This window comes from Sorghum bicolor, chromosome 7, assembly GCF_000003195.3.
Source record: "Sorghum bicolor cultivar BTx623 chromosome 7, Sorghum_bicolor_NCBIv3, whole genome shotgun sequence".
NCBI classification, from domain to species: domain Eukaryota; kingdom Viridiplantae; phylum Streptophyta; class Magnoliopsida; order Poales; family Poaceae; genus Sorghum; species Sorghum bicolor.
Window position 1 is genome coordinate 10,322,500 of NC_012876.2, and position 23,466 is coordinate 10,345,965.

A 23,466-nucleotide genomic window follows, 5' to 3' on the forward strand; every position below is an offset into this window, starting at 1 on the left:
TGCTAAGATGGACCTCTTAATGAAGAAGATGGAAGAAAGTTCCAAGCAAGAGACCATTCAACCTTACGCCACTGCACGGGCCATTGAATCTGATTCATGGTGCGAAGTGTGCGGAGGAGATGATCATTCGGGAAACAATTGTCCCGAAACAAAGGAGGAAGTGAGCTTCATCAACAACAACAACAATGGGTACCGGCCCCAACAACAGCAATGGAACTCGCGCCCCTTCTACCAAGGTAATCAAGGTAATGGTTACAATCAAAATTTCAATAATTCTTTTGGTAACCAACCTTCTCTTAGAGATCTTGTCTTAGGCCAATCTAAAATCAATGATAGCATTAACAAGAAAATGATGGCTAATGATAAGATCCTTGAAAACTTAAGTGAAAAGTTGGATAGCTTTAACTCTGCTATGAAAAATCAGTTGAGCTTTAACAAAATGCTAGAAACACAATTAGCTCAATTAGCAGCAGCTGTCCCATCCTTCGAGCAAGGTAAGATCCCAGGGAAACCTGAGGACCCAATTGAAGGAGTTAAACTAGTTACTACGAGGTTCGGTAAGCCTCCGGTACAATCCAACTGGAGCTATCTTCTGGATTCGCCCTTCATCACCAAGAAGGACGACCCAGGCCTGCCGACCATCACCTGTGAGATCGGACCGCAAATCTTCCACAACGCCTTCTGCGACCTTGGATCGGGTGTCAACATCATGGCCAAGGTAACTTATGATAATTTGCTAGGGGGGCCTTTGCACCCCACATTTGTTCGTTTGCAGATGGCAGATCAGACGATCAGGTTCCCTGAGGGGTTGGCAAGGGACATACTGGTAAAGGTCCAAGACGACTACGTCCCTGCCGACTTCATCATTTTGGATATGGGATCCAATAATGATGTCTCGATCATCTTGGGAAGGCCATTCCTCAACACGGTCAATGCAGTCATCTATGTGGGGTCCGGCCAGATTCACCTCCAATTCCCAGGATGGAAGGTAAAATGTCCATTCAATGGTTATAAAGCTAACATGCAGGTGAAGGACAAAGAACCTCCGACTAAGCCTCGCCACATCCGACGCCGAAGGGACAAGAGAGGTAAGTCGGCCAAAAGGGCCGAAAAGAAAGAAGAGGAACCCGCTGAACCAAAAATCAATACCAAGCAAGTATGGCGGGAGAAAGAGGTGCAATCAAGGTCCACGTCTCCGGGACCATCTGATGCACCCGAAGGATGAACAAGACGGAGAGGTCCTGCTCTACGGACCTAAAACATGGAGACCTTGCTGATAAGGTAAATCAGTAGTTATTCCATATTTATTTTCTGCATTTCAATTTCTACTATTCACTTTTCAATTGCATTCTTACTTTGAATTTTGCATATCTTATTTCGACAAAATGTTTAGCCATAATAAATAAAATCTTGAGAATAACTTGTCATAAAAATTTGAGCTGCTGGAGCTCCCAAAGGGGGGTCGCCCGACCCCACCTTGGGGCCCACTTCACCACATTTCAACCTTGCTAGTCATAGAGGTTCCAACCCAGCACTTGGATGCTCTGGGAGCTCCAATGTGGGGGTCGGCCGACCCCCATATTGGCCTCACTTGCCTCCTGCTGGCCACCATTTGAATCACAATGGAGTCCTATGCTTGTAACACTAGCTAAAGTTTGAAAAAGAGTGGTCTCTTGATCCTTTACTTTAGTCATAAGATGCTCCTTTCATCTTTGATTCATTTGGGACCACTCCACTAGCTTAAATTCTGCAAAGTGGTCACCTAGGCATGCTTGAGTGCTCCCATGGTCCATAGAAATCACTTTAGACATGTCTCCACTTTTGCCATTCATCTTTTACCTTTCACAAAGCACTAAAACAGGGAATCTCAGAAACAATTTGAAAACTTTTGGTCCACACCTAGCCTTTACTTTTCCGGACAATCAATGACACAATGTTTAAAGTGGAGGAGGGGCTAGGATGGGGGTCGGCCGACCCCCATTTTGGACCATCTCTGCAAAATCTTGAAAGCATGCAGAATGGTTCCCTGTATAAAGCTAAACTCAAATTCAAAGTGCTTCTAGGGGGGGTCGGCCGACCCCTATATTGTGGGTCCACTACTTGCCCTTCTCCCCCTATAAATACCACAGCATTGTGAGCTCAACTCCACACCTAAAACCACCAGAACCATTTCGAGCTCACAATCCTTTCTCTTCTCTCTTTGTTACAAGCCATTTCTCAAGTTTAGTTTAGAAATAGTCATCAAAACAAAAACCCAAAAAGATTCCCCTTGCATAGTAGTAGTAGTAGGAGCTTGGTTTGCCTCACTTGTGTAGGAGGATGAAGAAGCATATCTTCGGCAAGTTCAAGAAAGCAAAGGGTGAGAGCTCTTCTCAAGGCTCTCACCATGCTCATGGAAGGGAGGAAGAAGAAGGTTACCATGGGATGGTACCCTACGAGCCTCCATCAAGGATGAGAGAGCCCGAGAGCGGCCTCATGTTAAGCCAAGAAGAGTTGCAAAGGTACTACATCATCCGAGAGGGTCTCTTCCTACACACTAGCATCATCGATCCGGACCTTTTGGCCCGCACAGGTATGGATGTTGAATTCGATAAGGTGTTTAGAGCAATTGGTTGGAGTAGTTTTTGGCAAGTGCCTGAATTTGGAAAAGAATTGCTTGCTAAGGAATTTCTATGCACCCTAAAACTCACAAATAATGGAATATCTTTTCGCATGTGTGAGCAAGAACATCAATTAAATTGGAGTTTGCTAAACACTGCTTTAGGGTGTGAACATGAATGTGAACTTGATCTAGATCATGCCACTAGAATGTTCGATAAAATTAGATTCTGGAAAGCAATTTCTGGCTCTAATGATTGTTCAAATCCTACTCCCATTGAAATCCATAATCCAACCTTGCGCTTTCTTCACTTCTGGATCATGTGCACTCTATATCCTGGCATGGGAACTGATACTTTAATTGATGATGAACTTAAAATTCTCTATGCCATGGTTAGTAAAATCAAGGTCTCCCCTGTGAAACTGCTAGTGAACTATTGGCTTAACTCTATTGAGTATGGGAAGCCCATCTATTTCACATCCTTTATTACTCGAATAGCCGATACTTTTGGATTACTTGAATCACATTATTTTGAAGACATTGGCTATGTTAGAGGAGTGGTAGATGAGAACTTCTTTATCAATGCTAACATGCTCATAAGAGATCCAAATGGTGAACTTAAAATGATTTATCCGGGCTATACAACCGAAATTCCTCTCCCATGTGCGAGGCGCCGGTTGTATGGGGTCCGCACACTTACCATTAGACTAGCCCGAGTGGCAAATCCAGATGTTGCAGGGACACGCAGGGTGACAAGAAGGATGATGCAAGCCGCCTAGATGGAGCAAGGAGGATCCTCGCACCATGACGTTGAAGAGGGCGATGAAGCGATGTCAGTGGATGCTTCAGACTCCATGGGTCTACCTCCACAACGCACTCCACGCCCAAGGGACAGGGCTAGGCGTCACCAGCCCACAGGTATGGACAGTCTCATTAATGACATGGGCGAATTGCAGATTGGGCAAGAAGCAACATTGCAACTGGCGTTACAAAACGGCCAACATATCCGACGTGTGCGAGAGGAAGACGCACAACGCTGGGCCGGATGGTACCAGAATTTCCCGCCACCACAGTGAGCGAAGATCTAGCTTGGGGGAGATCCTCTCCCCCACTAAGGTAAGTATTCTATCCTATTTATTTTCATGCATTTTATCATTCTTACTTAAAAAAAAATAAAAATAAATAAATATTTATTAGCATTTCCCTTTAGCATATATGCTTCATGTATGTTTATATCCCTCATGGAAATTATGACTAGTTGCTTGTTAATGTTTCTCTAGTGCCTAGTATACAACTTAGTATTTCTCTAAGTATGGATCACTTAGCTCACTTAAACTGCCATGAACCTAAAAACTTTGTGGGTTGCAAGTGCTAGAACTAAGTCTAAGTTGTTGTGGGACATGAGATAGTAAGACAAGAGCTACTATAATATTTTTCTAAGCATGCATGATTATCAGAGATTTATTCTTAAAATGATCAAAACCTTAATTGTTCCTCAATGGTGATGAATTCCTACCACAGCCATATCTACTTTACATAATTGCAACCTTTCCACATAAGCTATTTGCTTTGTGTTGAGTGTCGTCAAGTCTTGTTGACCCTTGTTAAGAGACTTTTCATGCTCCTAAGATCAAGATCACGTACACACCACATATATATATGCTGCTTCTACACTGGAAGTACGCAACCACATGTATTTCGCATCCACTAAATAGGTTGCTCCATACTCTAAATGTTAGAACATCTCTCTAAGCATTATTTGGTAAATGAGACATCAAAAGGGCTAGGCAAAATGAAATAAAAAGATGGACATGTGCAAGTCCACAGAAAAAGAAAATTGAGCACATGAAAGCTCATATATATAAAAAAAAAGAAGAAAAAAATGCTAGCCATGTCTCAATACATAGAGAGTCTATCAAATAAAGGAGCAACCTAGTCCACCATATATCACACTTGCACATCTTGATCTGGGAGTATGACACTTCTCTTCAAGGATCCGAGCTTTGACTTCGCAATACATGCAAAGTAAGTATGCTATCTCCTTTCATCCCTACCTTGAACTCCACATAAGCCTTTTAGAAATAGGATGAAATAGAGAAGGCAACTCCTACCATATGCCTTGGTGAGGAATCATACACCATTTGAGTGATATGAGAGAACCATAAGAGGAACATTTAAGCTTTCTTTTGAAAATATCACAAAACCTCTGATATGAAACTTGCTAAGAATGAGAAAGTTAGTGCTCAAGTCAAACTGTTCTGTCTCTCAACCACCTAAGACAAAGGAAAAGCCATAAGCCCCATAAGGGACTAAGGTAATAGGGGTAAGTTTACATAGCTAAATTTTTCATGCAAAGAGAAGAACTTTGTTGTACACATGGTACTCTTGAAATGTGAACATAGTAACAATACCTGATCCACCGAGGCTAAGTTTGATTGTTTGCTCGGGACGAGCAAAGGTTAAGCTTGGGGGATCTTGTTGACGGTGCATATACCATAGAAATCCACATACAAAACACCGTCAACATGCCTCGGTTGCAAGAGGAAACGACATGACATGAACATATTTTATCCTTAACTAGTTCCACTTGTACTCTTAGCTTGTTTATGCAGGAACAACAAATTCAAGACATTATTTGACAAAGCCAACATCAGAATCATCAAGAGGAGATCGAGGGGACAACAGGTGACACCCTGGGCCCACAGGGAGGGGGTCGCCCGACCCCTCTTTGGTGGGACCCAGGTGTGCCACCTAGTCCACCGACATAAGGGACCCCTGTGGACACTGCTGGTGGGCCCAGAGGCCCAGAAGTGGGGTCGCCCGACCCCACATCAAAGGCGGTTCCAGGGTCGGTGGCCTCCCACCGACCTTCCCCACATGTCCCACATGTTGATTTGCCCCTGCCGTTGATCAAATGGCGGTTGTGAGGTCGGTTTGATCCAAGGGTGGAGAGAAGATGTCACGCGGATCGATGACGTGGCGATGGAGTAACCCCTACTCCATCTCCCTCTATAAAAGGCAGCCTCCATCCTTCATTTCAAGTGGGCAATTCCAAGGCCAAGTGCATTACAAGTTCCAAGCATACAAGTAGAGTAGTAGTTAGTCTAGAGTGGGAGTTAGAGTCGAGTCGAGCGAAGCTCGGGGTCTCCGGAGTCGTCTTCTGGAGAGTCTGGTATAGCTCTTGTACCTTTCTACTTTTGTAAGACTTTCCTTTTATTAATATATTATTCTTACTTTACTTTACTGAGTTCTTACTTAGTGCAAGTCTTTTAGTCTTGTTGTGCATTTACTTTAGTAATATAGTTGTCTTAGTGAAGTTAGTGACCTGTAACCACTCCTGTGTGTGCATCATCGTCCTATCTTGTATAGGAGCTCTAGCTAGCTGCAACTAGTTAGCGTTGTAGGATTAAGTGTGAGCGTGGTGCTCATACTTAAGATTACCTTTGATTACCGCTGGCTTGAACGGAAAGTAGGAGCGCACTCCCTAGTAGGTGACAGATCGTGGGCGGCATTAGGTTCTCCTCACGTACAGGCTAGTTCTTAAAAGGTAAGGCGTCCATAAGCCCAATAGTCGCTTTCGGTAAGGGGTTAGGTGAAAAACCTTCTAAGCGTCTTACCAGCTCGGCTATCCCTCGCACACAGTTAGTAAGGCTCTAGCGTAGTTAAGGCAATTATCTATTAAAGTAAGTCACAGAAGTCAAGTTAGATACATAGGAGTCCTTTACTCACTCGTTGTCCTCCCACCTAGCTAACTCTACCATTTACCTTTAGCATAGGACCTTGGATTCACCACTACCCTTCCTATTCGTTATTTACCACCCTTATTCACTAGTTGATACTAGATAACTCAAGGAATCTCATTCCCCTTTTTGTTAAACACACTTAGCCGCTTTCCCTTGGGAAAATATAAATTACGATACCTTGGAATACTCCTTGGTGAAGTGCTACAGCGGTACATTCTGTGCGCTTGCGGAATTATCCAATAGTAAATAGAGTTACCCTACCAGGGCACTCCTGGCGCCGTCGCCGATATCCGGTGGTTGCGTTAAGAAGTGTCAACACACAAACACACTAGAGATACTGGACACTCAGGCAATCACTGCCCTGAGATGCTTGAGGACGTAACTACTGGAGTAACCCCGTTGTGGAAGTAATTACTGACCTTCTGCCGGTCAAGAGAGACAATCGAGGACGCCCCGTCATCCCGATCTCCCTCGGCATGGTGGACTTCCTAGAAGCACTCTATGACTTTGGCTCCAGCGTCGACATTATGCCCAGGCTTGCAGATCGTACGCTAAGTTTCCCAAAGGGAATAGTGAAGAACCTCTGCGTTCGAGTTGGTACCTTGTACGCCCTAGCAGACTTCGTGGTGATAGAAACTGGTACTGCTGAGAGGGCACCCATCATCATAGGGAGGCCATTTCTGAACACCACAGGAGCTGTCATCTACGCTAGTGCTGCCAAGATCAGTTTCTACATCAAGGGGAGGAAGGAGACGTTTTCCTTCAAGAACAAGATTACACAAATCTCAGAGCAATCAAGACATGAACCAAGGAAGAGGACCAATAGGAGGAACAGAAACAAGCAAATGTGGACTGAGTCAGCTAAGATGATCACTGTAGTTCAAGGAGGTCAAGATCGTTGACTTAAGTCACCGTTTCTGACCAACAAGGACGACCCAGGAATGCCAAGCATTCATTGCTCCATCAATGGGTAGAACTTCTACAAGATGCTTTGCGACACCGGGTCAGGCGTCAGCATAATGGCCGCAGTCACCTATCAGCTCCTGTTTGGAACCATGCCCCTAAAACCGACATACATTCAGCTCCAGATGGCAGATCAGACATTCCGAAAGGTTGAAGGTTATTGACATGGGAGAAGACGAATTCGATCCACCCGTCATCCTTGGAAGACCGTTCTTTGGCACCGTTAAAGCAATCATATACATTGGAACCAGAGAAGTCCACATGCATTTCCCCTCTGAGAAGGTACGCCACTATTTTACTGACCCTAACTATATAGTTGAAGACTCTAAGCAGGTCAGGACAAGAAGAAGACAACGCAACCGCAACCAGAGGAGGCAAATTATCAAGGACAGATGGGCAGACTACGAAGGAGAAGTAGTAAGGTCTGAAGACATACAACTTGAACAGAACTGTCCTGAGGAGACCGTAGCACCAAGTCAGGTGTGGAGAGAGAAGATAGGTATACACGAAGAGGAGGCGTTGCCGGAACCACCGACTACGCCATCCAGCGATTCCCAGGACGACTAAGGAAACGGAGAGTCCCGTTCGGAGGACTTAAAAACACCGAACGCCTTGCCAAGAGGTAAACTTGGTAGCTATCTTTTCCCTTTCAATTATTTAAAATAGTTTGCTTAGTTAATCAGGTTCATGCTATCTTAAAAAGAAAATAAAAATGTTAAAAATAGTAAGCCCCATGTGAGTATGCTCATGGCATAAAACCCATAAGTACATTCACTGTGGTGGCGTAAAAATGAAATAAATATATTCCTGTCCTATAAAAATAAAATTATAAAAATAAATGATCCTACTAAAAGAGTAACATTTATTGAGGAGGCTCAACATGATAAAGGCTAGATACTTATGCTAACACTTAACCAGTTCCACAAAGCTTTGTTGTCTATTTGAGCTCCATAGAATTCAAGGATCAAAGAAGACTAGCAGACGGAGGACATCCTAATCGCTGTCAGAGTGCTGCCGACATTCAAATACACCTCCGCCACCTGCTAGCTACATCAGAAGAAATTACGTCAAAATCCAGCTTGGGGGAGAGCACCCCCATTTATCCAGCTAAGTGTTCTACTCACGTTTATATTTTACTTAAATAATAAAAAGATGCATAATCATAAAAACCCAAATAAAGATTTTGTACTTATATATATCTTTGCTTAGTTTGCTAAATAAATGAATAAATAAAGTTTGCTATGAACCCTCATGATAAGCTCTCATATGGAAATGATGAATAGTTGCTCTGCCATGACTAGTTCTCAAAATTGAAATCTCTCTCAAGTTTAGGCATGACTGTTATGAATTAAGATTTGCTCTAAACCTGAACTTGTGGGAAGAGTACTTGATCTAAAGTCTAAGTTGTTAACGGATATGATATGGAAAGGTTGAGCTACTGTTTATCTGTTCCTAGAGATGCTAGAATTCTGGAGAATTTTATCTTTGAAAATCTTTAAAATATCACATGATGAGTTCCTGTATGATGAGAGTTTAAAATCCTACCATAGCCATATATACATGCTTATTAGACTATGAACCATACAATTACTTTTTACTGCTTATGAGCATTGAGTGTGGTCAAGCTGTGTAGACCCTTAGGAGCTTGTCATGTGGTTAAAATCAAGAGTCACTTGCACGTTCACTCATTCATGCTACTTCTACTCTGGAAGCACACATCCACATATATCCACTCATTTCCATCTCCAGAATCACCTAAAAATATTCTACACCTAATCTAGGAGAGAATAGCCAAAAACATTTCTGTTTTTCCCTGTGAAATAAATGCTCAAGTTATCTTGGTTACTACCACTTGCTATATTATTTCAGGAGATGAGTGCTCTAAAAAAAGAAAAAACAAGAAAGAATATGAGGAAATAAAAAGGGGCAAGTGCCCGGAACCTCGAAAGAAAAGAAAAAGTGAGAAGAGAGGTAAAAATGGACAAGTGTCTGACAGTAGAATTAGGGGTACAAGATACCCACCTGAGAGAAAAAAAAGGAAAATATAGAGCATCTCATTCTCCTCAAAAAGTTCCAAAAGAGCAAGAAAGTTATGTATCCCCTCAAAAGAGCACAAGTAGAATTAGACTTTCACCATTGTTATCACCATCATTACCATGCACCATTCATTCGCCACACATGCACATCTTGATTTGACTTATTGACTTGGTCTTCTGGATCCATGGTTTGACTATGCAATAAATGTCTTGTAAGTATGTATTAGCTGTCTCCCACCTATGAGCTCCAGATATCAAAAACCTTATTAGAGTAGGGTGAGAGAGAAGGCAATGTCACTATGCCTCATACCAAAAATACCACATACTTTGAGAGAAGGCATACACCATTATTGCCTTGGTAAGGATCCAGAAATACCACAAAAGAGAGACTAGAGAGACTCATACAAGGAATCTCTGAGTTTTATTTGAAAATCTGCAGAAATTCCAGAGCTATAGTTAATCGAAGAACAAGAGACATGGCGCTTGACTAGACCGTTCTATCTTTTAACTGCTCAAGACACAAGTGACGGTTGCAAGCCCCATGGCGGAAGGTACAATGGGTAAGTTTAAATCTTAACAGTTTACCCTAACCCAGAGATGAGATCTTGTTTGAACGCATGTATATCTTTAAGGCATGAAACCACTGTAGAAACTCTTGAGTCCATCTTTGCTCAGGGACGAGCAAAGGATAAGCTTGGCAGAGCTTGTTGACGGTCCTTAATGCTCACATTTAACCATCAACTAATCATAGAAAATGACTTATATGCAACCAACACCTAGACTTAGGGTTTTATCTGACAGAATTCCACGAGTTTTGGTGTTTGTCTATTTCTGCAGGGGGTTATCAGGAAATACGGAGGAAAGGCCCACACGTCGGGTTTACATAGAGATATTAACGTGCCGCACAATTTTCTATCATCTAGAAGACTCCAGAAGCCACGGGACCAAAGCGGAGGCCAAGAGGACTCAGGGACAGGGCGCCCGCCCTACTCTCCTGGGCGCCCGCCCTCATATAGAGTCCAATCAGGACTCTCTTTTGGGATATTGCTCCACCGACCTAAAGGATCAAGGATAACCGTTCAATTAATGTCGGTTTGATCCAACGACCCAGATTCACTTGAAGGGACTACAAAACCAGACCCCCTGGCCCCTAGAGATCATACCTCTTCTACAGAATCAAAGTTAGGGTTTCAATTCTTCATCCAAGTAGAGAGGATCCCTCTAGTTCTTCTAGTTCTACCTCTAGTTCATCTAGATCTAGTTCTAGTTCCTCTAGTTCTAGTTCTAGTTAGTTCTAGTTGTAATCTAGAAAATAGGGAGAGAGAAGAGGAGAGCGGAGGAGGAGCCGGATCTGTCGGATCTTCCTCAACATTATACTTTTGCAGCATCTGGTTCGTTCTTCATCGTTCTCTAGGTTCTTCAATTCATAATTTCTGAGTTCTTTAATTACTTTTATTCACATTCAAGTTATTTATTGGATTCCCGCTTGCATCAAGTGCTCTAGTCTTTATAACGCTAGAGTAGTAATTAATAGATTAGACGTGGTGTTTAGTCTTGCAATTACCTAGAATTGCACCCAATCCTGCGGATTGTTGTGGTAGCCTTAGGGTAGTGACAGCCCTAACGGTCGATGTATTCAACCACATTCGGATCGGTGTTTGTAGGACCGTAGTCAGACCTTCCTAGCCCCCTTCTCATCTCTTTCTATGGTTAGTGCTCTGATGTCCCGATATAAATAATCTTTGAAGTAATTCTTGATTCTTAGATCAACTAGAGAACTCTCAGGAAACTTCCTCTCTTCCCACCAAAAATAATTATATAGTTATCCTTGGGCGATCTTGGATCTTAATTAGTGCACTCACGTTTCCTGTGGAAAATCGATACTCTGGAATACCCCCGGGGAAGGCTACATCGGTATCCGTGCGCTTGCGGATTTTTCTGTTTGCGTTTAAAATACCCAACAAGCTTTCTAAAGATTTTTTCTGTTTGCGTTTAAAATACCCAACAAGCTTTCTAATTCCAAAGTATCGATTTTCCACAGGGAACGTGAGTGTACTAATTAAGATCTAAGATCGCCCAAGGATAACTATATAATTATTTTTGATGGGAAGAGAGGAAGTTTCCTGAGAGTTCTCTAGTTGATCTAAGAATCAAGAATTACTTCCAAGATTATTTATATCGGGACATCAGAGCACTAACCACAGAAAGAGATGAGAAGGGGGCTAGGAAGATCTGACTACGGTCCTACAAACATTGATCCGAACATGGTGGAATACGTCGACCGTTAGGGCTGTCACTACCCTAAGGCTACCACAACAATCCGCAGAATTGGGTGCAATTCCAGGTAAGTGCAAGACTAAACACCACGTCTAATCTATTAATTACTACTCTAGCATTATAAAGACTAGAGCACTTGATGCAAGCGGGAATCCAATAAATAACTTCAATGTAAATAAAAGTAATTAAAGAACTCAGGAACTATGAATTGAAGAACGAACCAGATGCTGCAAAAGTATAATGTTGAGGAAGATCCGACAGATCCGGCTCCTCCTCCGCTCTCCTCTTCTCTCTCCCTATTTTCTAGATTACAACTAGAACTAACTAGAAGTAGAACTAGAAGAACTAGAACTAGAACTAGATGAACTAGAACTAGATCTAGATGAACTAGAGGTAGAACTAGAAGAACTAGAGGGATCCTCTCTACTTGGATGAAGAATTGAAACCCTAGCTTTGATTCTGTAGAAGAGGTATGATCTCCAGGGGCCAGGGGGTCTGGTTTTATAGTCCCTTCAAGTGAATATGGGTTGTTGGATCAAACCGACATTGATTGAATGGTTATCCTTGATCCTTTAGGTCGGTGGAGCAATATCCCGAAAGAGAGTCCTGATTGGACTCTATGTGAGGGCGGGCGCCCAGGAGAGGAGGGCGGGCGCCCTGTCCCTGAGTCCTCTCGGCCTTCGCTTCGGTTCCGTGGCTTTTGGAGTCTTCTAGATGATAGAAAATTGTGCGGCACGTTAATATCTCTATGTAAACCCGACGTGTGGGCCTTTCTTCCGTATTTCCTGATAACCACCTGCAGAAATAGACAAACACCAAAACTCGTGGAATTCTGTGAGATAAAACCCTAAGACTAGGTGTTAGTTGCATTTGGATCCTTTTCCATGATTAGTTGATGGTTAAATGTGAGCATTAAGGACCGTCAACAGTGATGATAATGATAGCAAGGAAGAGCATATGATAAACTTGATATGGTTATTATTGCTTGTAATAATCAAGTGATGTGTTTTAGTACAGGTGCTAATCTAGTGGTAGGCTAATGATGATTAATATGATGCTGTTACAAGAATGTAGCAATCAGCTAAGCTTTTGGCAACGCTTGAGTCAAGCCAGCTCCACTTAATACTTAGCCTTGCATGATCCTTGGTGTCTTTTATGTTTTACTAGACGGGTAAGTCTAGCTGAGTACATCCTCGTACTCAGGGTTTATTCCCACCTGTTGCAGATGATATCTTTTATGATGGCTTCTGCAAGACCTGTCTTCATCTCGCTAGGGATGAGGACTAAACCGTTGGGCGCGGTTCTCTAACGACTTCATATTTGTTGCTTTTGGATGGATGGTATGAGACTCTAGGAGTAACAAGAACTGGTGAAATGAACTTTGGAATGAGTGTGTAAACTATTTTGCTTCCGCTACTACAAACATGTGTTGTAATAACTAAGTAACTCCGATGTGGTGCCGCTTCGACGGCAATGAATGACTTTGTAACATTCGCTGTGTTATGTTGAACTATTACGATCTTGGTTTGTTGCAAGTTGGTTTGAAGTCCTTCGTGATTTCAGTTGACTACTGGGATTATATGGGCTCAAGTTTGGAAACTTGATTGCTAGTCGATCGTTTCTACACTTGAACTCTTATAATTTGGTCGGTTCTGTGACACGATTGACGGTGCGGATCATGCGCTCGGCTTTCCCATTTTGCTGGGAAGTTTAGGGGCATGACATGCGGAGAGTGGTGCCATGAACAAGAAACAAAGCACGAGAGGCAGAGTTGTCAAACTCGCGACCATTGTCAAATTGGACCGATTTAATGGTGCAGCCAAATTGGGTAGATACATGAGCAAAGAAATTAGAAATCATAGGGAATGTATCAGACTTAGTACGGAGAGGAAAAGTCCAAAGGAAATGAGAGCAACCATCAAGAATGATTAAATAATATTTGAAACCGGAGACACTAACAATAAGAGATGTCCACAGGTCACAATGGATTAAATCAAAATTCTTGGATGCTCTAGATAGAAAAAAGGAGACGAATATGACGCCCAAGCTGACAGGCGTGGCAAAGGGAGTCATCTTGAGGCTTGCTATAGACAATGGAGGACTGCGCGAGGGACTGAAGAGTGGCTTTGCTGAGGTGACCAAGGTGCCTATGCTAGGTAGTCGGTGAAGGAGTGGCGACAAGGGCGCCAGAGTCAGTGGTGGATGAAGGGAGCTAAAGGGTGTAGAGAGGCCCCTTGTTGTTACATCTGAGGAGGGTGTTCCGGGTACTGAGATCCTTCATAGAAACACCAAGAGGGTCAAACTCGACAAAAATAGAATTGTCTGTAGTGATTTTCAAACTAAAAGAAGATTTTTGATAATATCAGAAGCTACAAGGACATTGTCGAGGCGAAAGGGTCTAGGAAGGATGGAGTAGCCAATGCCAATTATATGAAGGGTGGCACCGTTGCCTACGACAATGGAGGAAGGGAAAGAAGAGGATGGTGTAGTGGTGACCATACCAGGGTTGGTGGTGATGTGGGAGGAGGCACCCGAGTCGATCACTCAATCCAAGGAACTCGGTGGTGGGATGAGGTAGACGATGTTGAAAGCATTGGCGAGACCCTCGAGCGTCCAGGGCGCCCAAGGGTGCCTAAGGGGGCTACAGGTAGCACACCGACCATTAGAATCTGTTGCAAAGGTGCAGGCTAGGCTACATGTGGTGGAGGGCCACGGGCACCACCGGTGGTGGACCCTAGCCACATGTGGTTAGAGCCAGTTCAGGGGTTGAGCAGCGACGACCATTGTGGTGTGGCTGGTGCAGTACTTCCCTAGTTATTGTTTTGGGGGCAACAGAACCACGCCTGCCGTGGCGGCGTCAGCCGCAGTTGCCACTGGATTGCTGTCCAATAGCAGCATGATGTCCAGCAGTAGCCTGTTGACCAGCAGTGGCCTGATGGTGGCGTGGAGGCACCGACGCAGGTGCGGGCGAAGTAGGCGGCCTGAAGGAGGCCGTAGCGATGAGAGTTGAAGGAGACGCAGAGGGTGTCCCCATGTTGAGCTCGGCCAAACGAAGGTCAGCACGAGCATCAGCGAAGGACAGGAACGACCTCTGGCGGGTGACGAGCTAGAACCTGAACTGGAAGCGTTCATTGAGATCCTGCAGAATGTTTAGCACCAGAGTTCGGTCCTGGATGGGTTCACCGAGGTCGGCAAGGGCATCCGCTATTCTTTTCATTTTGCGGCAGTAATCATCGATGGAGAGGGCACCTTTGCTGAGAGTGCGAAACTCGACGTTGAGGAGCATGGCATGAGACTCGTGATTGTTGAGGAATTGTTGTTTAATCCTGAGCCATGCTGCACAAGCGGTGAGGCCGGCGTGCTCATGGATGACGTCCAGGAGGTCTGCGGAGATGGTGTTGAAGAGCCAAGAGAGGACGACGCAGTCCATGCATGACCACGCCGGATCGTAGGGGCGGGAGTTGTTGGTGAGGACGTGATCCTTCAAGGCGAAGCGTCCGAGGATGAAGAGGACGTAGCCGCGCCACTTAGAGTAGTTAGAGGATTGAAGATCAAGAACTATGGGGATTAAGTTCTTGATGTTCTGGATGGCAGTAGCTTGACTTTGGAGGTGGGCGATGGCCGCGGCTTCAGAGGAAGCGTAGTGGGCGTCGTCATCCTCTGGAGCAGCGTCGTCATCCGGATGCTCGGTGCGGAGGCGATCCCGGAGGGCTGCGGCCTGCTGCTCTAGGGTATCCGTCTCTGCACGCTCTTTGTCAAGAGCAGCAGCAACGGCGCGGACACGCTCCGGGGCGGTAGCAGCAGACTTGAGAAGGGTAGCTTCTTCCTTGAGCTGCTGGCAGCGCTCGGTGTTGGTGGAGCGCGGAGAGGAGGCCTCATCCTCCAGGCGCTTGGCAGCAGAGAGGGCTTCGTCACGGAGCTTGGCCACGGTAGCCATGGCAGAGGAGCTGGAGGTGGCCATGGGCGCGCGCGCAGCAGCAGCAGAGGGCGCCGCGCGCATGGCCTCGATTGGGTGGAGTGGGAGCGGAAGGAGATAGATCATAGTTTAGTCTGATACCATGATAGACAATAGCCAAACAGGCTTTGTATTCTTTGAGATGAGATCACATTCTTTGAGATGAGATCACATGAGAGTTTACATATAAATAGAGAGGAGGATAGCCCAAAGGGCCAGCCGAGTCCCAAGGGGCCAGCTGGGCATTAAACTGGCACATCTAGCTAGGGAATTAAAGCTAAGAGATTATGTAAGGAAGGTATGCTGGCATTGGGAGCGTCTGGCTATTACCCGGAAAAAGCAGAGCAAATTATGAATCTTGCAAAAGAGGTGGTTTTTCTTTCATCACCATATGTGTGTGTGTGTTTAAACCAGTTGTAGTTGTAACTTTGCATATTATACTACAAAAATTTTCCATACAGTGCGACATATTTCTCTAATTTTTTCCACTTTGGAGGCTTCTGCCTATTATCATCACTATTCCTAATCATTTTGTTACTGCAACTGATGTTTGTATACCTATAAACCAAGATCCTAAAATTAACTGAGGCCTTGTTTAGATCCAATTTTTTTGAATTTTAACACCGTAGCACTTTCGTTTTTATTTGATAAACATTGTCCAATTATGAAGTAAATAGGCTTAAAAGATTCGTCTCGCGATTTACAGATAAACTGTGCAATTAGTTTTTGTTTTCATTTATATTTGATGCTCTATGTATGTGCCGTAAGATTCGATGTGACGGGAAATTTTGAAACAAATTTGGTTTTGGGTGAACTAAACAAGGCCTCAGAATCACATAACACTATGCACTGGAGCATGACCTTAGAAATAGATGGTGTCATGTTGCATGTTGGTTCACCGAAAAATATGTTTTTTTCTTTTTAATGAATATAAAATGCAATGAAACTGTGGGTGTCAGCTTTATGCTGAGTTAGCGGATGTTAATAATATAACTAGTATAATATGTACTGCCCAAATTATGCTACCATGATAATTTCACAATGTTTAGACTGGACAAATCATGTATCAGAAAACAGTAACCACAAACCAGCTGTGGTTACATACTCTTAGTTTTCTATTGTAGCTGTGAAGCCATGTTAGAAATATAATCTGAAATGACAAATAATATTCCTATTGTAGCTGTGAAGCCATGTTAGAAATATAATCTGAAGTGACTACTAATATTCCCGTTTTGTACAGAAACTTGTGTTTTTTCACATACTCTTTCTTAACTAGCATATGCCCGTGCGTTGCTACGGAAGTAAAATTTCAATGTAACAATAATATAAAAACTCTGTGCCATCAAAATATATAGACAAACATACTATTCTTATCCACTTGCAAATAAAAAATCATCAATTTCTAAGAAAAATCATCAATTCCTCATATGTATTCATCAATATGTACTTTTTTTAAAATCTTTTCTTGGTACGCAAATTTAACATCAATTCATCGAAACTATTTTCTTTTAAATTGGAATGGGAACATCTCATCGTTCGATGGGCATAAGGCTATATGAAGTAGAAAAAAATCTCTTTCGAGCATGTTCTAACATAATTTCTGTATCTATAGTATTTTTTGGAACCCTGTATATATAAAGTCTATTTGTAAGATCAATGTTCCCAAGCAATATGACCAGCACATATGACGGTACACCATCTCATTCTCATGGAAACGACCTATCATCTTTGTATGTTAATCATATCAACCTATTCGTTCTGCTCTGATAATATAGCTTGAGCTAGAAAAAAATACCCCTCTTATTTTCATTTCTTTTTTTCTTTTCTAATTTATTCTCTTCTCTCTCCATTTTTTCATTCTCTCCCCATTGTATCCTCTCAACACAGCCTCTTTCCCATTAAAAGTATCATTTTTGACTTTTTGTTCTTCTTATTTGACCATTCGTCTTATTCAAAATTTGTTATAAATATTATTTATTTTTTATGACTTGTTTAGTCAATAACCATGTTTTATTTATTTTACTATTTGCACAAAAAATTAAATAAGACGAACGGTCAAACAATAAAATCTAAAAGTAAAAAATGACACTTTTAATGGCACAGAGGGAAAAAAACTAATAATAACTCAAACGTCCCAACATGTTAGAGGTATTTTCCTAATACCAGTTTAAAAAATAAAAGAAATTATGAGAGTTTCATATACATTAAATAAGCTGGCATGACATAAGAATGAAGAGAGAGATGATAAAAATTTTAGAGGATGAAATGAGTTTCATGAGTATGAAACTTATTTACACTGTTTTGAACATCTCAGAGTCTTGGAAACAGAAACATAAAACTTCCACTGTAATTGCTCTAATAAAATGCCTGATAAAAAGCATAAGGGTCTGAAACTCTGAACTCATTTTGAGGCGATTCTTCTATTCTATTTTTTTCGAGGGAAATTCTTCTATTCTAATAATAAGAAAGAAGAAAAATAATAGAGCTTCAGCTATTTGGACCAACGCAACTTGGGCCGGCCTTACGAGAGGCAGCAAATGGCCTAAACATGTTTAAAAAAAAGTCCTAAACACCGAGCCCACAGCTTTGAAAAACCCTAGCTCAGCCCACGACTTACTAAAACCCTAACCCCCAAGAAGGAACCACCAACGGAGGCAGCAGCCTCATTCATTACCTGCCCGGCGGCGACTCTGTACCGAGTGCGGCCTCATTCATTACCTGCCCGGCGGCGACTCTGTACCGAGTTGCTGACGGTGAGCGGCGCGGAGGACGAGCAGGCAGCCCGCGGCGTGTCACGAGAGTGCTAGGCGAGTCTGTTAGGAGGTTAGAGCGCTCGCCGCTATGGCGCCGCGCGAGGGGAAGGGCGCCAGGTGGTGCCGCCGCGCGGCGACAGGAAGAAGGGGAAGGGCGTCGAATGCATGAATTTGTCATATGTGTCTCTCTACTTACCCGCATTGGTAGTATTAGTCAGGTCTCCAAAAGGAGTGTGTGCATTGCTATTTTTTTCTATGTCCATCAGGCAAAGTTCGACTACAAAGAATCAAAGCAAAAATGATGAAGACATTGTATGTAGCCTGAGTAAAGGACACGCCAAGTTATCAGGCCAATCAAACAAATCTCAGTTGTGTGCATTTAATTAAATTTAAATATTGAGAACCATGTACGAAAAAAATAAAAAATACAAAACCATTTGTATAAACAAATCTCAACCACGTTCACATTATCAATGTACAAACTTTTGTGAACCCTAAATATAATTTAAGCTTTGAGCATTTATTTGGTCTCAAGCATTGTTCACCCATTGTGATTTCTAATAAGCCTGCCAAACCTTTTTGATCCAAGTTTGTCAATCTCGTTGGAGGATAGTGGACTGCATCCAGTGGCTCAAGCACTACACAAAGATGTCAAACTTTTGTTAGATTTAACATACAGTTATAGACAAAAAATACTCCCTCCGTCTCAAAAAAAAAAGAAATCCTAGCATTTCACAACAACTAATAAAAGAAGAGAAGCATGCTAGAAATAGGCATTGCTGAAATTGGCATCATCTAATGGTATAAAACTATTATAAAAGCGTATTTTGAGTTTTGTTATAACTCTCTAGACTCAAAAGAAATGCATGTGTAGATTGAAGTTATCACTCCATATATTAAAAACAGAGAACAGAGGAATGATATCCTTTCTGAGTTTCTAAATGATTAAGACTGAAATGCTATCTATGTAAACCTGTACCATTTGTTGACGAATTGTTTGAAGATAAAAACTGAACTCCTTTGTCACTGACAATAGGAAATAGGAAACCTTCGCGGATACAGAATGAAAAAAACCTCCACTAAGTCAGATATTTGTTTAGGTGAGACATTTCATTGAACAGCATGTGAGTGCACTTCTTGCCTCTGACATTTAATCAAAAAGCATGCCCAAAAATTTGTTTTCTCATCGACTGAAACCCAAAGGAACCCATTCCATCTCATCCTACACCATTGAACTGCATCACAAACCAGGAGTGTGTTCTGATATTGCCCAACAATATAGCAACTGTGACGCTGAGCACTTTAGCAGTGTGTTCTGGTATTGCCCAACAATATAGCAACTGCAGGAACTGAAGACTATTGATTAATTGGATTCTTACCTTGTTAAACAGGTACCATGTTCCCTGTTTGTTTCTTCAACCAGGCAACAATGATATAGTCCTTTTCGAGCAATTTGGTGGTGACCCAAGCAAGATATCCTTTGTGATAAGGCAGACAGGAAGTGTGATCGCACAAGTATCAGAGGAACATCCAGCCCAAATTGATAGTTGGAATTCTTCTCAACAGACAATGCAAAGATATGGACCTGAACTTCGCCTGGAATGCCCAAAAGATGGACAGGTCATCAGCAGCATCAAGTTTGCAAGCTTTGGGACACCGAGCGGCACGTGCAGAAGCTACAGCCACGGAGAATGCAGCAGCATTCAGGCTATCTCAGTTGTTCAGGAGGTAACTATAAGCTGCTCCATTCTCATGTCTCAATGTACCAACTGATTCTTATGGGTTGTTGATAGTGTTACTGGGATTCTACAGGCTTGCATTGGAGTGAGCAACTGCAGCGTGCCAGTGTCGTCGAATTACTTTGGAAATCCATGGACAGGGGTCACAAAAAGCCTTGCGGTTGAAGCTGCATGTTCGTGACAAGTCTGATTAACATTGGTTCATAGGAAGCAAAATCAGTGTGGAGAATGTGAAACCTTCTCTGTGTAGGCAAGCAGGCAAAAAGGAATAAATGTTCCCATCCTGGTCAAAAGGAATAAAAATATTCCCAACATTGCTATATCCAAGCTATTAGATGGTATGATTAGAAAGCATTGTTCTTGTTAAGATATAAATTCATCCATCATGACAAAGAAGGTGATCCTTTTGTAAATCTTCTTGAAAAAATAGAATGGATTGAATTTCAATCAATTTGGGAATACAGGGACGTCAACAGCACTAACTGTGTATACATACCTGAAAGTTATCCGTGCAGATGTGGAATAGTGATGCTTAATCGGCCAACTGTGACAAGAGTTAAGGTTCAACTCTCACAGACGAAGCTATATATTGTAGCCAGTTCTTCCTTCTTCTTCTTCTTCCCCTCACAAAAAATCTTTACAACTCTGTAAATAAATCGAAAGTAAACCATCAGTTACTTTGGGTGCATAAAGCTTTGTGAAACTTTTGTGAGATATATCATTACAAAATTTATTTTAGCAGTCCACTGATATGTCATTCTAATATATGGTAATGGCAAAGTAATAATTGAGCCAAATGGAGTCTATCGTACAGCCAATTGGAAGTTATCGTAGATCACTGAAAAAATTCAATACCATGAGAAAGCATTTTTGGAGTCTATCTACTATGACAGGTAGCACTGAGAAAGGAAGACAACTCAAGAGTAAGTCATGAAGAAGCACAACTGCACAAGTAACAAAAAGGTAGGTGCTCTTATATCATCAGAAAGGGATACCAACTTCTAGCCGGTGATACAAGGTGTATTTATACATAAAACAAAAAGGCAAAGCCAAGTCTGCACTTTTAAGATTAATAGTGAATTGAGTGACATTCTGTATAATTAAGCCTGTATTTCTAAAAATGCCAGAAAAGAATACAACAAAGTTCATATAAGATGACATAAATTGGACATGGAACATTGTACTTCTACCCATGTTTGGCAAAACATTTTTTTAGCACGAATTACTACAGCAGTATAAAGTTCCAGCAGTATAAAATTACCCTCTCTTTACTCCAATTCCAGCAGCAGTATAAAATTATTATTATTTTGCCATGAATTATATGACACAGAGAAGACAAACTGAACAACAATAAGCATGCCAACGCCAGGTTCTAAACCTCTTGATAGGTTTCATGCAGACAAACAAAGGTCTACTTCTGAATCTGTTTTCTTAACTGAGCAGGTTTTGATGAATATATCGTTTTGACCTGTGGATTGTTGCCTAGAAATTGCAGAACATGGATTTGGAGCTCTACCTAGCATCAACATTATTGTGTGTACAAGTTTTCAACAAAGCTGTTGGCCGCCTGTTTCTAGCAAAGAGAAAAAACAAGAACAGTAAACATCAAACATGCGCTGGGCACTCCTATGAAATAAGGTATGAGAGCATCCGTCAAGCAGTTGCATCAGGTAAAAAATTGAAACAGGCCAGAGTCAAGGAGGGTTCAAACCTGGTGAGTCGCTTCACTGACTTTGTTTGGTGGCCGTAGGTGCCGATGGTTAGGGTTTGGCACTGGCGGACGACAGCCGCACGGCAAGGACGACAGCCGCACGGTGGAGACGAAGGAGCAGTTCATGGTGGCGACGACGCATCCGGTGGCGTCGATGACGGCGCTAGTGCACGGCGAGGGCGAATCTGTTCGTGGAGGCGGCGGCGTGTCTAGTGGGTGAAGGCCGAAGATCTCAGTTCGCAGTTTGCCGCAGCACGGCCGCGGCTCCTCCCCGCCCAACACGGTCGCGGCTCCTCCCCGCCCAGCACGGCCGCGGCACAGGTGGCGCAGCCACGACCGCTCGCCGCCAAGCCCAGGACGAGCCGGACCCCGACGACGGCGGCGGCGCTGCTGACCCTGAGGGAAGGGCCAGGGCGCGTGTGGTTGCCTTCACATAATAGGATGCTATTTCTTTACTGCCATAGGACATGGTCGTGGGCACATCATGATTCATGAAACATCCTTAGACCAGAGACTATTGAATCACTTATGTATTTGTAGCGCCTAACCGGTAATAAAACATACGAGATTGGGTTTGGGACATATTCCAAGCATTTGAGAAGAATTCCCGTATAGAATCTGGATATGTTGGTCTGAAAGATGTAAGTTCTCGTCATACCAACATAGTTGCCAACTTGTCAACCTTCGAAATGTTCTAATAGTTATTATTTTTTTATAATTTTTTTTGAGTATTTAGGTGAATACTGGTACAAAAGACGACATGATGCAGAGCTATCTGTACCTGCTGTTCTCCCCAACATCGTTTATCTCGTTCGATGAGTGGGTCTTCAACACTGAAGCCCACCCACTGAAAATAGTTACAAGGCATGACAGTGAAGGTGGCTCAGGCAGTGCAGAAAGTAAGGGTATTGCTGACTCTGTAATCCAGCCACATCCCACATGGAAGGAAGCATGGAAAACCTGAGTAGAAGTTGTCCGGTGCAAAGTACAGGGCTTTTGATTATGCCATCTGTGAAAGGAAATCCATCTTGATGGCAGCTTGGATTGAAATGGCGAACGTCACACTACCGTAGCATTAGGCCAGCCCCATTTGAGTCTTGGGTATTCCGTTTGGTGAGTCGTCACTTAGCTGTTGCCTCTAACCTAACCAATGTGGGCCCTCGTCAGTTGCCATGTAGGCATAGCATAGAGATAGAGGTCGCGCCCGCGCTACATGTCCCGCGCTGCCAGGAGCTTAGGACACTGGGAACCAGTAGTACCGCCACCACGTCATGCCTCGTCGGATAGGGTTAGAGATTTAAGAATGAGGATTATGGAATTGTCTCCCACTCATGCCTCGTTCACTCACATGACAAAAATACTTTTATTATACATGTTGTTATGTGCATATTTCGATTTATCTTGGAAAAGAGTTTAGAAACAAGATAGGATTTTGTACTAATATTTGGTGGCATGAGTCAATATGTATGTGGTCTGAAGATAAATAATTAGGTTCTCATTTGCAGAAACAACAAAATAAAATAAATTTCGGTAATCGAGCTAACATAGAATCTGTGTGGAAAAATGAATACAAGAATAGATTAAAAAGAATGAGAGAGAAATTTTATTTTCTAAATATAGAAATGTTAATATATTTGATATACATATATATAAATATACCTATATATACTTAGTGCATAAAAAATTGGAT

At 42.6% G+C, this 23,466-nt stretch overlaps 1 protein-coding gene across 1 annotated transcript in view; it reads left to right on the forward strand.

Annotated features, from left to right (window-relative positions):
- The window catches only part of LOC8086085 (mannosyl-oligosaccharide 1,2-alpha-mannosidase MNS1), a 93,241-nt gene that overhangs the window by 45,598 nt on the left and 24,177 nt on the right, over nt 1-23,466 (forward strand). Inside the window, 3 exon segments of the mRNA XM_021465576.1 lie at nt 29-38; nt 12,618-12,635; nt 15,872-15,942. Coding sequence (XP_021321251.1) covers nt 29-38; nt 12,618-12,635; nt 15,872-15,942 — 99 coding nt within the window.